This window comes from Eretmochelys imbricata, chromosome 8, assembly GCF_965152235.1.
Source record: "Eretmochelys imbricata isolate rEreImb1 chromosome 8, rEreImb1.hap1, whole genome shotgun sequence".
Lineage (NCBI taxonomy): Eukaryota > Metazoa > Chordata > Testudines > Cheloniidae > Eretmochelys > Eretmochelys imbricata.
The window spans coordinates 104645618-104662883 of NC_135579.1; the positions used below are offsets into that span (position 1 = coordinate 104645618).

At 43.6% G+C, this 17266-nt stretch overlaps 1 protein-coding gene across 2 annotated transcripts in view; it reads right to left on the bottom strand.

The window, feature by feature from the left end:
* AKR1A1 (aldo-keto reductase family 1 member A1) overlaps positions 1-17266 on the bottom strand; it is a 46057-nt gene that overhangs the window by 25189 nt on the left and 3602 nt on the right. Inside the window, exons 1-2 of one of the 2 annotated variants that reach the window (XM_077824955.1) lie at positions 11005-11097; positions 4550-4645 (exon numbers count right to left, since the gene is read on the bottom strand). In XM_077824955.1, the coding sequence (XP_077681081.1) occupies positions 4550-4639 (90 nt within the window). In that variant the 5' untranslated portion in view covers positions 4640-4645; positions 11005-11097. Of the gene's footprint in view, positions 1-4549; positions 4646-11004; positions 11098-17266 lie in introns of those variants that run through there. The other variant, XM_077824954.1, reaches the window with a different exon arrangement.

The window sequence follows — 17266 nt, forward strand, 5'->3', positions numbered from 1 at the left end:
GACCACAAAGGAATAATTAAGAGGTGCTCAGATACCACAGTGAAACATACTTATAAGAGCCTAGAGTGATAGAGGTGACTATTGTACAGTAGCTTTATAGAAAGCTTCACCATGTTATGATGAATGTAACTCGTCAGACAATCAAATAGTCTAGAGAAGCCATTTCCAAAACACAGTCAGGCTTTCTATTGGTGTTGTGATAGGTTTTAAACCACACAGAAAGCCAGCTTGGCTAAGGCACATATTTCCTTCTCTGGCTCCCCCAATTTCTTATCTTCCATCCGAAACAATGCTTCTCAGTCCCACTTAGGCCATGCCTTCCCTGCAGAACCCACTCAATGCAGGTTGGTCTGTTCTTTTGCTGTGACAGAATGCTGCTGGTTGAAAGCTTTGCCTAGCTCAAATCTAAGAAAACAATTTAAAAATCTATTTTAAGTGACTATCATTTTTGCAAAGAAGTCTTTCCTCCAGGAGCCTCAAGATTTTGCTGACCTCTTTCATTCTGGGATCCATTCTCCCTACCAAGCCTCATCCACCGTCAGTTGGCTGCCAGTGCTGTGTGCCCTTCTGACATCTGTGATGGAAAAGAGAGACCTCTTCTAATACTATCCTAGACAAATATATCAAATATGCACACATCCAGACTTCATCAACATCTACAACAGCAGTCAGAACTGTAGGCCAAAGGAAAAGACTAGGGTGAGGTAGGAAAGGGTTAATGCTACTCAGGCACTCATATTAAAATCCACGCTATTCATGTTCTTTGTGATAGATGCTACTGGGTGAACAGACTTATCTTTGATCTCATTCCTGCTGTCATTTCATAAGACGCTACTGTGTTGTGCTCCCTTCCGCTCAAATATCTCCTCATCTCGTTCCTAAGGTAACATCACAAAACACCAAATTCACCCCCAGTCGTTGGCTGTGTAGGTAAGAGAAGCAACATGTTTTTGCATTTTTAAACAAAGAATTTAAAAACCAGACTGAAAAACAGAAAACAAGCTCAGAACTATATATTACAGCTTCACTTTCATTTTGTACAACTAAGATTTGGCTATGAAATTCCACACGGCTGGTACAGGGACAGCGTGCGACGAATAGAAATGAAAGGACTAGAAAGATTAGCAGAGCTGGGATCACAAGAAATCTGTACTTGAAACGTACTGAAAGATTTAATAAGATGGTGTTACTTTGGGTAAAGCACCACCAGATAAAGTTTACAATCCAAAAATAATCCTAGTTCCTTTAGAGACATACAGCCAAGATCGGGATGCCCAAATTTTCACTCAAAGTACTTTGATAAATTTCTTATATCTGTTCTGGGATGAGTAGAGTCTAGTGGTTAGATCATAAGATCGGAAGTCAGGAAAACAGAGTTTGATTCACAGCTTTGTAACGGAGATGTTAAGTGGTCATGGGCAAGTCTCTATGCTGTCACTTTTTCAGTTGGTAAAATGGCTAAAATGCTACCTGACAAGACAGCTATAAAACAGTTTGAGCTCTTCAGACAAAGAGATATTGCATAAGTGTAACAGGGGTGGACTGTCCCCTTTAAGGGCCGTGGGACCTGGGGGGTGAGAGACAATCCCTGTTCTGTAGCATGGCTCTTTTAAGGTTTGAGAGTTTTGATGTACTAGGAAAATGGCAGAGGCAGATATGGGGAGAGAGGAAGCAGTCCTGGCGGAATAGTTTCTGTTTGAGGAAAACCTGTTCTACTATTCCCCTATGAGCCTTGGACCAGAAGCCTTATAGAGAGGGCAGGGCAAGGCTCCCCTCTCTCCTAACCAACTAGAACCTGCTCTGGGAAAGAGGGCTGTATATATTCTGCTTCTTCTATCAGAACAGGAAGATGTGGGAGAAGCCTTTTGCATCCCTGAGATTGGAGTTAAGAAAACTAAAGGGACATCTATTACGACAGCTGAATTGATGGGAATAAATGTTAGCATTTAACTGGATAAGGGATGTATGGTCTACCACAGCTGTTTTCTTTTTACCCTCATTATCAGCTATAGTGGCAACTAAAAGGGACACCTTAGAAAGCAGGAGTGATTCTAATAAAGGAAACATTGTTTTTGGCAACAGAAATAGTATGCTTAGACATGACCTAGCATTGATTCCAACAAATGGTGAGATACCTGGCAATGAAATGGCAGATAAGGAAGCAAAAAAGGTTTTAAAAAAATGGAGAAATTGATATAAAGATTCCTGTTGGGAGGGTGGTTTCAGGGCTTCAGCCCCATTTCTGCTGAAGCTCTGAGCCACAGCAGGCATGCCCTGTGGGCAGGACCAGCTCTAGGTTTTTTGCCGCCCCAAGATCAGGTGGGGCTGGGGCTTGCAGGCGGTGCTGGAAGCGGAGGGAGTGATGTCACCTTCTCCCAGCACCTACAGGGGCTTCCCCCCCCGCCACCCAGAGAAGCCCCCAATATAAGGGGTGGCACAAGGCAGCGCAGCAGCCAGTGCGCAGATGAGGCAGCGCAGCCCTGGCTCCCCGGCAGGACTCGCCCTCTCCTCCCCAGGGAGCGGCTGGGCCCCAGCAGCTCAGTATCCCGGGGCTGGGGCTTCCCCTCCCCCTGCGGCCGGGGGCGCGGCGCCCTCGCCCCGTCTAAGTGGCGCAGCTCCAAGAGTACAACTGCCCCGAAAAAAAAGGATGGCCCGAACGCCACCCCTGGAAACATGCCGCCCCCAGCACGTGCTTGCTTTGCTGGTGCCCAGAGCCAGTCCTGCCTGTGGGGCTGAAGCCCCGAGACCCCCCTCCCCGCTGGGCAGAAGCCAGAGGCAACACATGGCGGGGCATGTGACGGTGCGTGTCCTTTTGCCAGGGTTTACTGGCCCTGCTCAGTCACATGGTGCCACCTGGCCCTCTCCCTGCCAGCAAGCTGGGCCAGCGGCAAACAGCTGGGAGCAGCAGGGAGGGGCCACTTAGGGCAAGAGGGGTTGTGTGCCGGGAGGCGGGGGGCATGACTCAAGCTGTTGGGAGGGCGAACCTTTAAATTGTCCCCCCCCACTCACAGCAAGCACCAGTCGCCTCTGGCAGAAGCCCCTAGATCCACCACCCCACCACAGGGTGGAGACCCCGAGCTCCCTGCCCCCGCAGTCTGGTAGGCAGAGAATGTGGAGGGTCTGGGGGGACTCTGCGAGCTGCACTTTAACTGTAAAAGAGCTGCACGTGGCTCATGAGCCACAGTTTGACCACCCCTGGTCTACAAGTGCCTACATGCCTGGGGGGCAAAAATCTGTCAGAGGGCTCTTCAATTCAGCAGACAAAGGTCTGACAAAATCCAGTGGCTAGAAGTTGAAACTAAACAAATTCAGACTAGATATAAGGCACATTTTGAACAGTGAATGTAATTAACTATTAAAACAACTTGTCAAAGGCGGTGAGTTTCTCACCATTGGAATCTTTTTAGCCAAGATTGGCTATTTTTCCAAAAATACATGCACTAGTTCAAACAGGAGTCAGCTCAGGGAAGTCCTATGGCATGTGTTATATAGGAGTTCAGACTAGATTATCACATTGCTCCCTTTCGGCCTTATAATCTATGAATCTGGAAAGCAGATCTGTACATTCACTCTTGTTGTTAGAAAGGTTGGCTTAGCTTTCATGTTAACTCTTCTGCTTCCTCTTTTAACCTTATTATGCTGTCACGTTAACTCTTTGGAGAGGGAGCCTGACAATAATATGGCTCCTAATGGAAGATGTTCAGTTTTTTTAATAGCTTCTCTTTGCTTTTATTCTCAGTATGGAAGAATAACACGGTATGTCGGTTTGGGGAGGAGTTTCCACTTTTCCCTCCCAAAGAGACGCATAGCTGCAGTTTTCTCACATTTGTTTCCTAATAGTTTGAATCAGTCCAATAGATCTTAGCACAAGAGCAGCAGCCACAAAACAAACACTTACAGTATTGACATGCAGTGGTCCAGATATTTTAATAACTTGTCTTTCAAAGAATTACTACCAGCAGGGTGACAGTATGCCTAGAGACCACACAGTGCTAGCTGCTGTACATATACCCTACCAAAGGCAGTCTCTGACCAGAAGAATTATAGACAAAGGGTGGAAGAAAATAGGTATTACCACCCCCATTTCACAGGTGTGGAACTCAGGCCAGAAAGTTAGTGGCTTGCCTAAACTCACAAAGGGAGTCTGTAACAGTACATGGAATTGATGCCAGATCTCCTGAGTATTGTACCTCAGCCAATAACCACCCTTCTTCTCTAAACCTCAGTTTAGCAGACCCTTTAAGCACACGCAGAAGTTCCACTGAAATTAGCAACAGCTTTTGTACATGGACATCAATGTGAATTAATCAAATGCTTAAGAGCTTTGTTGAACAGGGATGGAGGGGGTGCCAAATTGTGACCTCATGCCCCAATTCTGCAAACATGTTCATACATGCTTCGCACATACGCAAGTAGTTCCATTAACTTCAGTGGGTCCGCTCAGTTGCATATACATGAAAGGCTATCAAATCAAAGTGCTTCATATGAGCATAAGGCACAAATACAGATTGAAATCATAGCACTAGTTTATTGCAAGCGCAAGCCTTACCTGGCCAGGTTCACTTTTCCAGGTGCCCAGTCCTATAAGAGGCATCTTCTGCCCAGTGTGGAGCACAACAAAGTCACATGTAGAAGACATTTTTACCTAAAGCAAAAGTTAATTTTTCATTATAATTACAAAGTTGCAACAACTTACGTTTTCTATGCAAAAAAGAAAATCCGAAGGTCCCAATTCCGTTCTCATGTTGCACCACTGTACGTCTCCCTCCCATCTATTCTCTACATGTGGCACATGTATATATTGATTAATTTAACAGTAATAAGTCACCAGGACCAGATGGTGTTTACCCAGGAGTTCTGAAGGAACTCAAATGTAAAATGGCAGAATTACTGACTGTGGTATGTAACCTACCATTTAAATCAGCTTCTGTACCAGATGACTGGAGGACAGCTAACGTGACACCAATTTTTAAAAAAGCTCCAAAGGTGATCCTGGCAATTACAGGCCAGTAAGCCTAACATCAAAACCACCAGCCAAATTGGCTGAAACTATAGTGAAGAACAGAATTATCAGACATATAGATTAACACGATTTGTTGGGGGAAGAGTCAACATGGCTTTTATAAAGGGAAATCATACCTCCCCAATCTATTAGAATTCTTTGAGAGGGCTCAAACATGTGGACAAAGGTGATCCATTGGAAATAGTGTATTTGGACTTTAAGAAGGTCTTTGACCGTCACCAAAGGCTCTTAAGCAAAGTAAGCAGCCATGAATAAGTGGCAATGTCCTCTCATGGATCAGTAACTGGTTAAAAGATAGGAAACAAAGGGTAGGAAAAAATGGTCAGTTTTCAGAATGGAGAGAGGTAAACAGTGGTGTCCCCAAAGGTCTGTACTGAGACCAGTGTTGTTCAACATATTCATAAATTACCTGGAAAAAGGGGTAAACAGTGAGGTAGCAAAATTTACAGATGATACAAAATTACTCAAGATAGTTAAGTCCAAAGCAGACTACAAAGAGTTACATAGGGATCTCACAGGGATATATTAGCATGGGAAAAAAGTACAGAGAAGGGCAACAAAAATTATTAGGGCTATGGAACAGCTTCCATACGAGGAGAGATTTAAAAGACTGGTACTTTTCAGCTTGGAAAAGAGATGACTCAGAGGGGATATGATAGAGGTCTATAAAATCATGACTGGTGTAGAGAAAGCAAATAGGGAAGTGTTATTTACTCCTTCACATAACACAAGAATCAAGGTTCACCCAATGAAATTAATAGATGGCAGGTTTAAAACAAACAAAAGGAAGTATTTCTTCACACAATGCACAGTCAACCTGTGGAACTCGTTGCCACGGGAATGTTGTGAAGGCCAAAACTATCCATCAATGGCTATTAGCCAAGATGGTCAGGGATACAACCCCACACTCTGGGTGTCCCTTGTCTCTGATTGACAGAAGCTGGGAGTGGACGACAGGGGATGGATCACTTAATGACTGCCTGTTCTGTTCATTCCCTCTGAAGCACCTCGGCATTGGCCACTATTGGAAGACAGGATATTGGGCTAGATGGACCACTTGTCTGACCCAGTATGGCCGTTCTTACAGTAGCTTAGTCTCCTCTGGTCTGTAATTTTTAGTTCTATTTTTGGTTGCTGGATTTAGTGTACGGGTGCTAGTAGTGATGGTGGCCTGCGACCTACAAGAGGTCAGATTAGATGATCTAGTGGTCCCTTCTGGCCTTAAACTCTATGCATACGACAGTGTAAATCAAGAAGAACACCACTGAGTCCGGTGTAGGTATGCTTGCATAAAGGAGATCAAAATCTTTCCCAAAGGGTCTAGGGAAAATAAAACATTATCCTTTCCCTGTTGTTGTCCTTTCTCCACAATGTGATTTACATCTGTTGGGCAACTGCAGAGCTGCAAAAATTATATAACTTAAGAACTATAGTGTATAAGTCAAAAGATTTATTTCTCTATTGCACTGTATTCTTCAGGGAGACCACCACCTTTGGCAATGAATATCTCAGTGCACATAAGATTAATCTCCTGATTATAAATATGGATGTAAATGTACATTACAGGTCTCATCCTGCAAACCCTTCCTCACACAATTAATCCCAATGAACTCAGTGGGACTACTCACATGAGTAAAGGCTTACAGGACTTGGTCCATAATTTATAAAGCTATTATACTGCTTTAAAAACCATGAATTCAGCCCATACAGGAGATATGGTTCCTGTCTCTCACACCCCAGACAAACAGAGGCCTAACAGCATTGCATACAGACTAACTGGGGGATGTTTTCTGTGACCTCCCAAATGATGAAAGGCCCAATCCTGAAATTTGCTGAAAGCACTTAACTCCTATGTCAGGGAAGTAAAAGACAGCAAGGAAACAATCTGTATTGCACTGTATTTTGATACAGACAGGGAAATGCATTACCACTACACAGGCGAGAAGGGATTTACTGTCCTATAAAGGAGGATTTTACTGGAAAAGATTTCTCCCCCTCTCCCCACAGGAGGACTTTTCTTTTACATCAGTGTTTATAGCAGTGTACAGTTTTGGCCATAAATTTGCTCATGGTGTCTTTTTAAGTAGAGGCTCTCAAATGGAAAGATATACTGTATTTGCCACTTTCATGCACTAAAAAGGAAAAAATGAATGCACATCTTTAAGCTCCAACACATCACATTTCAGATTTCCTAGGGTGTCAGAGTACACAATGCAGCAACCTGGCGCCACCTATACCGAGTACAAGCTCAGGTGACAAGAGATTCCATAACATCCCAGAAATTAGTAGTAAGAATAGTAAAGGTAGAAGGAAACTAGAGAGCCATTTTTTCAGGCTTAAATACAAAGTGCTTCTGGAGAGTTTACGCCAAATCCTACAGCAGCCAAAAATATGGCGTTTCACCTATTCAGAAGATGAAGTTATGCACCCGAGCAGCTTGTAGTCCTACTGCTTTAACAACTTGCCACCAACTGGTCCAGGTGCATAACTTGTGCATTTGGGGAGGGGTAACTGATTTTGTCCAAATTACCTGCTCCGGGCTGTAGTTTGGGGACCAGAACAGACACAAGGAGGCCCACCCACATCATACCTTCCCTTCTCCCCCTTGTACACCTTGGGAGGAAAACTTTGGGGTCACAGGGTGTTGATTAAGAGTAAGTGTGTGCATGAGAGAGAGAGAGAGAGAGATGAAGAAATCTGGACAGGATGCAGGCTGTGCAACCCAGTTAGATGCATAATTAGTCCTATCATTCTATCCAAAGCAGAAAGTGCCATTTTGATCTCACAGTGGTATTGATAACCAAATTGAGTTCAATGGAGTTACTCCCTATTTTCACCAGCATGATTGTTATACAAACTTATTCTGTAAGGCATTCCACAGACACAGAGCTGAAACTTTTAGGTTCCAGTTCATCATTGCCCTGCAACTTGTACCCAGCTGTAGCTATTTGCACCCATGCAGAGCAAGCACAAAACTCTACCAGATCAGACTTGCAGTGTTTTATGCCTCCTTTGCTGTGGAGATGGGAGACAGGGAGGAGACTCTTCAGAAAGATGGAATCTAGAAAAGCTCATCTCAATGGACAGAGCAAGACAATGAGGAGTTTTACAAGTTAGGCAGGCAGAGCTATGAATTTTTAATAAATATGCAACATAGAACAATATAAAACAATATGCACACTGGAGCTAAGACCCAGCAGTTCCTTACCACACTTCTGTTATTTTATTATTAAAAATATCTTTTTCTTTCACCTGTTCTTTCTATTCAATTTTTGTAGTTACTGGCAGAGATCCAATGAAAGGGACACAGTTCCTTAAAATTCAAGAGAGAGTGGCCCACCCCACCAAAAGCTGAATTGTAACATGGACTCTATTGGAAATAAAAGCTTGGTGATTTGATAAAACACCTTGCACCTGTACTTTACATGCAGGACCTATTAGTGTCAGTGTAGACAGGGCCAGAGGCCTGATTTAGCACCGCTTCATCTAGGAGTAGTAGTCTTCTGTTGCTGGAGAAAGAGGAACAATTGCGCAAGATGTGTTTTTGATTTAGGAGGGACAGAGATTTTAGGATTATCTATTGTGCTTTTACACTATAGTATCCAAGCACTTCTGAGGGTATAAGTTTGGCATAGCAAAATTCCTAGTGGACTTTGTGGAGTGTTTCTGCTCTTCTACAATTTCTGGTTACAGGAAACTTTGATTTTGGGGCGGAAAAAGGAGGCACGTAAATAGCATGTTGTTGATGGTGAAAAATTTTTATCAAAGAGGAAGGTCTTGCAACATTTCCTATTGGTTGAACTGTTAAAGGAAATCATGTTTCAGGGTGCATTCCAAAGCCTGCTAATTTCCTCAGCTTTTGCTGGGATCAGCTATTTAGCTTGGTTCCACAGAGCCGCTTCCTGATTTAAGTTCTACCCACACTAGAGAGACAAGCTCTGTCACCAACAGAAGTTGGTCCAATAAAAGATATTACCTCACCCACCTTGTCTCTCTAACATCCCAGGACTAACACAGCTACAACAATACTGCATTATACCCACACTAGATAATCTACTTGTAAAGATCCATGAACAGTATGTAGTATCAGCTCAAGATGCATCTACATGGGGAAATTAACTGGAATAGCTGTTTCTGGAACAAAATATTCTACAGTGGCTATTCTGCAATAGCTGTTCCAGTCAATTTCCCAACGTAGAACCCTTAGTGTTGGGACACTGATGAAAGAAGGTATGTTTTGGTATGTCCTGCTCCTTGGACTCTGCCTTTATACATCTACAACTCAGAGTAAATGGGAATTGAATAGCAGAACTTGGTTTTAATCACCTAAATACATAAAAAAGACAGATTCATAGATATTTTGGTCAGAAGGAACCATTATGATCATCTAGTCTGACCTCCTGCACAAAGCAGACCACCGAATCTCACCCACCCATTCCTGCGATAAACCTCTCACCTATGTCTGAGCTACTGAAGTCTTCAAATCATGGTTTAAAGACTTCAAGGTGCAGAGAATCCTCCAGCAAGTGACCTGTGCCCCATGCTGCAGAGGAAGGCGAAAAACCCCCAGGGCCTCTTCCAGTCTGCCCTGGAGGAAAATTCCTTCCTGACCCCAAATATGGCGATCAGCTGAACCCTGAGCATGTGGGCAAGATTCACCAGCCAGATATCCAGGAAAGAATTCTCTATTTACACCCAAGTATAATCAGAGTTGTGTGTAATTTTAACTGTGTTGGTGGGTAGCATAAGTAAAATTCTAGTTGAGCTGCATTTTAATAAATACAATTCACATTCACCCTGAACTCAGAACTTTAACCCAGAGGGCAAGGTATGCCTACATAATCAGTAACTGTTGATAGCACACAAGTACAAAAGTATCCTACTCCACATAAATACAGTTTTATGTTAACACTGCATGGTGCAGAGGTGGCAGAACTAGAAAGTCTGGAAGGGGAGGAAAAAGCCTAAATTAAAGTCTAATATTTTTCTGTCCAGATGTCTCCCTTCACCTGATTTGCTTTGAAGTCAGCGCCATTTGTAAAGAAACGTATAAAGACATCCAGCAGCCTGCAGTTATTTTTGCAATAAAAATATGGAACCATTTTTGTAGCAATGAAGACAAAAATGAAACAGGCAGAGTCTGTCAATAAGTTACTATATAATTAAGAAACCACAGTTAAACCTGGGTATGACAAGCAGGGTTCATTTCTCTGTGCATGTGTGTAGGGCCGCAGGAAGGAAACCTGAAGTCAATGGGGTGAGAGTCAAAGGTGATGGGAAAGTAAGGTGAATAGCTTTTGGGGGGGGGGGTCTATAATGACTAATAGCGAGAGATGTAAATTAAAAGCCTTCCTTTACATCTCACTTCTTTTAGGGGCCGGTGGGAAGTCCACGAGTTTGGTTTATTTTTCTAACCAGAGGTGCCATAGTTTTGTAGCACTGGGTCCCTCTTACTCCACAGCTCAGAGGTTTCAGAGCAGCAGCCGTGTTAGTCTATATCCGCAAAAAGAACAGGAGGACTTGTGGCACCTTAGAGACTAACCAATTTATTAGAGCATAAGCTTTCCTGAGCTACAGTGAAGTGAGCTGTAGCTCAGGAAAGCTTATGCTCAAACAAATTTGTTAGTGCCACAGGTCCTCCTTTTCTTTTTGCTCAGAGGTTAGCTCTCCAGTTTTGCCATCACTCTAGTTTACACTACAATAACCCCTTTGAACAAAGTTTAACCTCAGGTACCCACATGCACAAACCGGGCAGCACAATGCATCCCTCTCCCCTTCCTTTTATAGACTCAGTGAAGCGATCATCCCACCAACTTCCGCGACAAAAGCTAATGGAAAAGGGACATTTAGCCCAAGACAGCCACAGCTTTTGCAAATCGTCCCCCCGCGCCGCGGGGGATACACAGACCAGTCTCATGCAAATCGGGTTAAACTGAAACGGGAATTAAAACAGCTTTACGAAATCAGATCGGGAAACTCACCGCACACCCGTTACTCTACTTTCTCTATTCCCAGCGGGAGTTCAAAATACAACAACTCTCCGCTCTACATTTCCGTTTCCGGGTTTGAACTTTAACCACACAGTCAGAGTCAGCAGATTTCCCCTTCCACGTGGGGCTGCAGAATGCACATTTGTTACTATATTTCCTCTGCTTCAAAAAAAAGTCCTCAGTGCAGCACAACTTCCACGGCAGCCTTTGGAAGCTTGCTGGGGGTGTTGGATGGAGAAGGTGGCTCCGAAATTGAGAAAGGGGGAGCCCCTAAGTGGCAAAATCCTGCCCGGCTTCATTCTCATTTGAAAGGAAGATTCCCATTATTCTGGAGTTAAAATTAAAGTAGCTTTTCTCTTGCCACCGAGGGTTTTGCATGTAGAATTTTGTGACGGAGGATTTTGCATTGAAAGCTATTCTCTCCTGTAAAGGAGGAGTTTGCTTTTTAAAATTTCTTCCTCTGCTGATGGAAAAATTGTCAGTGTTTCCTCCTCCTCACTGTTTAAAATGTCCCTCACTCAGACTGTCACAGTTTGAGACACAACTCTTGGTCCCATCCTCCAAACTCTCAACTAAGCAGTTCATTGGAATAAGTGGAGTTACACACCTGACTAAAGGTTGATAGGATCTGCTCCCCTATGACAAACAACCAGGGAAATCATTATTCCATCACAGTAGGGTTAAAAAGAGAATACACACATCACAAGAGAAGCGGCATAGTGGACTGGACTGCTGGTTGGACTTTGGATTATTTAGTTTTAGTTAATTTAATTATGTTGTTAGTTAATCATTTCTATGTAGAGCCTCTTGTCTTTTGCTGTTTCTTTGTCTCTGTCTTACACTTCATAGTGGTACATTTCAACAGCTTGGATTTTCAGATTAATTGAAAAAGTTAAAAATGATCTCAAAAGGGTAACAAACTGCTCCAATCTATTTAAAAGGAGGGCTTTTTAAAAATGAAGATGAACCATAGACTTCCCTAAGGGAGAACATTGTTCAAGCATATATTTTCCAGAAAAGTCTTTGTTTTTTCTCCCAACAACTTGTCCTTCTCTTTTAGGAGATATTTCCCTCCCACCAAAAGTCTCTTACACTATTTAAATCCATATTTTTTAATATTAGCATTCCACAGAAAACCCAATGTCAGTTTTTTTCACCCTTTTTCATGCTATAATGTTTGCATTAGAAGATACAACAAGAGGAGGAAGTATACTGGGACAACAAAGACAGCTTTTATTCAAACACACTAATTCTCAAATATGTGTTTCCTTATTTAAGCAAGTAGGTGTAAATCAAGGTTAACCTGGGTATGTGTATATAGATTAATACTGTGTAGATATGATCCTGCTCCCACTCCAGTCAATGGCAAAACTTTAATTGATTGCAGTAGAAGCAGGATCTGTCCCTGTGAGTGTGGAATATTCCTATGTTTGTTGTACTTGTATAACTAAATATGGCCATGACTGAGGAAAATCACATTCAGCTGTGACTTTGTACTACAGGTTTCCATTTTTACAACCAACTTAGAAAGCTTGAGAATCTGGGAAGTAAGGTAGAGTTATAATGGAAACACAGACTGATATCTGCAACAGGGACTTTGGTGTAGCAGGTGTTATTGTCTACCAAAATGCCATTCTGCTGCAGTCTTTTTCATCTTTGCTGTTCTCAGTTGGTTCAAACCCAGAAGGATCAGGGATATAGGAAAATCACCTTTGGCCACCCACACAATCACCCTTCTCCATGTTGCATCCTGTCTCTACCAAACAGAGTAAGGGAGCAGAGACTAGAGAGAAAAAAAGGAAAGACAACAAGGCGGGGGGGAGAAGAAAAAAAGGAAAGAGTACAGTGCGAGAAGGTAGTGAAAGTTCCTGTTTTTCTTGAAACTATTAACAGTCACTGCCAAGAACATGACAAATTTAAGGCTGTAGAGGCTGCTTAAATAATGTGGCCTTAAGTATGAAAACTGCAACAAATATATAATACCAGCTAGCTCTTATATAGCACTTTCCATCAGAAGATCTCAAAGCACTTGACAAAGGAGGTGAGCATCATTATCCCCATTTTAAAGACAGGGGACTCAGGCATAGGGAGGTGAAGTGATTTGCCCAAGAAGAAAAGGAGTACTTGTGGCACCTTAGAGACTAACCAATTTATTTGAGCATAAGCTTTCGTGAGTCAAATAAATTGGTTAGTCTCTAAGGTGCCACAAGTACTCCTTTTCTTTTTGCGAATACAGACTAACACGGCTGTTACTCTGAAACCTGATTTGCCCAAGGTTATCCAGCAAGCCAGTGGCCGAGCTGGGACTAGACCCCAGGTCTCCTGAGGCCTAGTCCACTGAACTAAATGCCCAGTAACTAAATAGGAAATAGACAAGAGAATGGAAGAAAATATATTAAAATTTGTGTCATAAAGGGCTGTAATGATCCATTCAGGCAGACATAACATTTGCCAATTAAAAAGCATACTTGCAGAACAGGGAAAGGAACACAAGACATTCTGATCTAACTTAAAAAATCAAACATCTATCACTTTGAGCTAATGCAGAAAAAAGTACAAATACACAGTATATTATGTGATTTCACAGACTGAATTTCAGAGCTCAATTTCTCAAAATGTTTGCAAAGGTAGTATTACTAGACCTAACTGAGTCTGAGGCCCATCAGTGGTAGCTAAATGCCTATTAGATTGAGAATATGACAACATATAATTTTTTTCATCTTTGTTACCTTAAAATCTCTACAGGTAGGCTGGGAGTTTTCTCTTAGCAGAGGGCCTAGAGCAGGGGTTCTCAAACTGGGGGTCGGGAGGTTATTACATTGGGGGTTGTGAGCTGTCAAACTCCACCCCGACCCCACTTTGCCTCCAGAATTTATAATGGTGTTAAACATATAAAAGAGTGTTTTTAATTTATAAGGGGAGTCCCACTCAGGGGCTTGCTATGTGAAAGGGGTCACCAGCATAAAAGTTTGAGAACCACTGGCCTAGAGAGTGAATATTGCAGACTGTACAGAGAAGGAAAGAGTGGACAGGAAAAATGCCCAGGAGTCCCAGCAGTAAAAGGAGAGGGAGATGCACCAGGACATAATGGAGCTTCTCCATTAGCAAACGCAGATCTGCAGACTTGTGGACCTCTTGTGGACCTCTAGGTTCAACAATCCCGGGCTTGACTGCCATTGCAGTTGGTGGAGTGCTGTAGCATCGTGCCTCCCTGCACCTCCCTTGCCATTCAGCGTGGTCTCAGAGCCAGCACGCTTATCCCGACCACTCCACACTGGGGGAAAGCATGGATAACCACAGCTTCACATACACTGACCTGCAAGAGCCATGGCTGATGTATGTGTAGCTACAATGGACATCAATGTTCCTGTCCCTTGTTTATTTATTAAGGGTCTGAAAATTTTTGAAGTTAAAAATATATTTACTATTATGACAGGTTTCAGAGTAGCAGCCGTGTTAGTCTGTATTCACAAAAAGAAAAGGAGGACTTGTGGCACCTTAGAGACTAACCAATTTATTTGAGCATAAGCTTTCGTGAGCTACAGCTCACTTCATCGGATGCATTCATTGGATCAAGTGAGCTGTAGCTCACAAAAGCTTATGCTCAAATAAATTGGTTAGTCTCTAAGGTGCCACAAGTACTCCTTTTCTATTTACTATTATGTCCTTCAGATTGTTAGGTGCTGTTTTCATAACTGAATAAAGCTCTTATTTTGAAAGTGATTCATCTTTATTAGTTTACAACACATGGTGTATAATGCATGCTGGCAGTGAAAATAATGGGCTTGTATGCTCACTACCCAGCGGATCGGTGGCAAACAGTGTAGTCATACATGTACACCAAGCAACCCAACACTTCCTTAGCTGCGCTTACAGTGACATACACACAGACGTGCAGCAAGCACCACGGAGTTCCTAACAGGCCCCCAAACTGCAGCACCAGGTTGAGCACAGTACACCACAGCACATTACTGTGGCTCACTGTTAATGTGCTCTTTCAAAGCCTCCCTAAGCCGTACAGCTCTGCATTGAGCTCGTCCGATAGTCCTTAGGTCCAGCTGTTCAAATTCAGCCGACGGCCGCTCTATCTTTACTCTTGAGGCAAGTTCTCCCCCTTTGCTTCACAAATATTGTGCAGGACACAACAGGTAGTTATAACCATTGGAATATTTCTATGAACCATGGGAGCTAGAGGTAGGCAGGATTCCCCAAGCGTTTCAACATCACCAAAGATAATCCGCTGGTCAGGAAAGAAGGTCCCTGCTTTTAGCTTTCTGAACAGTCTTGTGTTCTTAAAGATGTGAGCATCATGCACCTTCCTTGACCAGCCGATACTGATGTCAATGAAGCACTGATGGTGATCTTCAAGTGCTTGCATAACCATGGAAAAGCAGCCCTTTCTGTTGCTGTACTGTGCGGAAAGGTGCTCTCATGCCACAGTAGGGATGTGCATGCCATCTATGGCACCACTGCAGTTTGGGAACCCCATAGCTGTCAAGCCATCCACTAAGTCCTGCACATTGCCAAGAGTCAGAGTCCTGCATAGCAAGAGACAACTAACATCCCTGCACACTTGCATGACTACAGCACCAACAGTGAATTTGCCAACTCCAAAATGACTTCCTATTATCTGGTAGCAATATGGCATTGCAAGTTTCCAGTGTGGTTGCCACCACAGGTGCCGACTTTTTAATGTGCCGGGGGGGTGTTTGACCCACCGGCTCTGCCCCAGGCCCCGCCCCCACTCCTCCCCTTCCCACCCCTGCCCCGTTCCACCCCCTCCCTCCAGTGCGCCACACCCTCACTTCTCCCACTCCTTCCTGCACGCCACAAAACAGCTGATCGCGTGGGGAGGAAGGAGGAGGTGTTGATTAGTGGGGCCTGCCAGCAGGCAGCAAACACTGGAGGACAGGAGGGTTGCTGATAGGGGGGCTGCCAGTGGGTACTCAGCACACACCATGTTTTCCCCATGGGTGCTCCAGCCACGGAGCATCCACGGAGTCGGCGCCTATGGTTGCCACTCACTTCTGCGCTGTCAGTGCAGCTCTCAGTTTGTTGTCCCTGCATTGGCTGGTGAGGCGAGCTCAGCACACGGATCCAAGAATGTGGCCTTGCGCATCTGAAAGTTCTGCAGCAACTGAGCATCATCCCAAACCTGCATTACAATGCTATCCCACCAGTCAGTTCTTGCTTCTTGGGACCAGAAGTGGTGTTCCACCATCTGAAGCTGCTCTGTGAATGCCAACAATCCTGAATTGGTTTGCACTATGTGCCACATCAAAGAAACTGTGTTCTCTGCAGTTCTGCAAATACATCCTGTGCTTGCTATGTTCATGACAATAGTACAGAGCTGTGGAGGCTCCATGATTCTGCGAGAGATGGCAGACAGGAATAAGTCCAGTGTGGGTGTGTGGGAAATTGAAAATAGATGTGAAAACTATGGGATAGAAATGATATTATGGGATGGAGAACATTGAATTACGGGAAGTTGAACATTTATGCCCCCACCAAAACGACCCAAAAGACAGCGTGCCGAACAGTGGCAAGTGGCTCACTGAGATACCTACCCATGGTACACTGCATTGTGCATCAATCCAAGCACCCCTGGTGAGAGCACACAGCACTGATGCAAAGAGCCAAGTATGCATGAGCACAAACAATATACAAACTGCGGTGGCTGTATGCCGATTTAACTTGGATCACTAAAACTATGTAGTGCAGAAATAGCCCTAGTGTTTGGGCTGCTCCAGCTGTGGCAGCAGGGAGGGACCAGTCTCCCTGCTCCTCTTTTCGGGGGAGGAGGGCTGCTGGCCCAGTAATGTTATATCTGCAGTGCCAAAGCTTCACTGGGTCCTGGGTTTCTCCAGAGCAACACTCCAGACTGCTCTGGCAGGCAGCCCTGCTGTTAACGTCTTTGGGTTACTCTACGTGGGAATTTGTAAATGTGTTTTAAGGAGTTAGCTAACGTGACTGTAAATTGCAGTGCAGACAAGGAACAAACATTTCTGCTAGCTGGATTTAGCAGTATAATTAAAGCAAGCACTGTAATTGCTGAGGTTTTATCTGTAACATTTTAACTAGGGCTGTCAATTAATCACAGTTAACTCGCGATTAACTCAAAAAAATTAATGGCGATTAATCGCACAATAGAATACCAATTGAAATTTATTAAATATTTTTGGATGTTTTTCTACATTTTCAATATTGATTTCAATTACAACTCAGAATACAAAGTACACAGTGCTCACTTTAT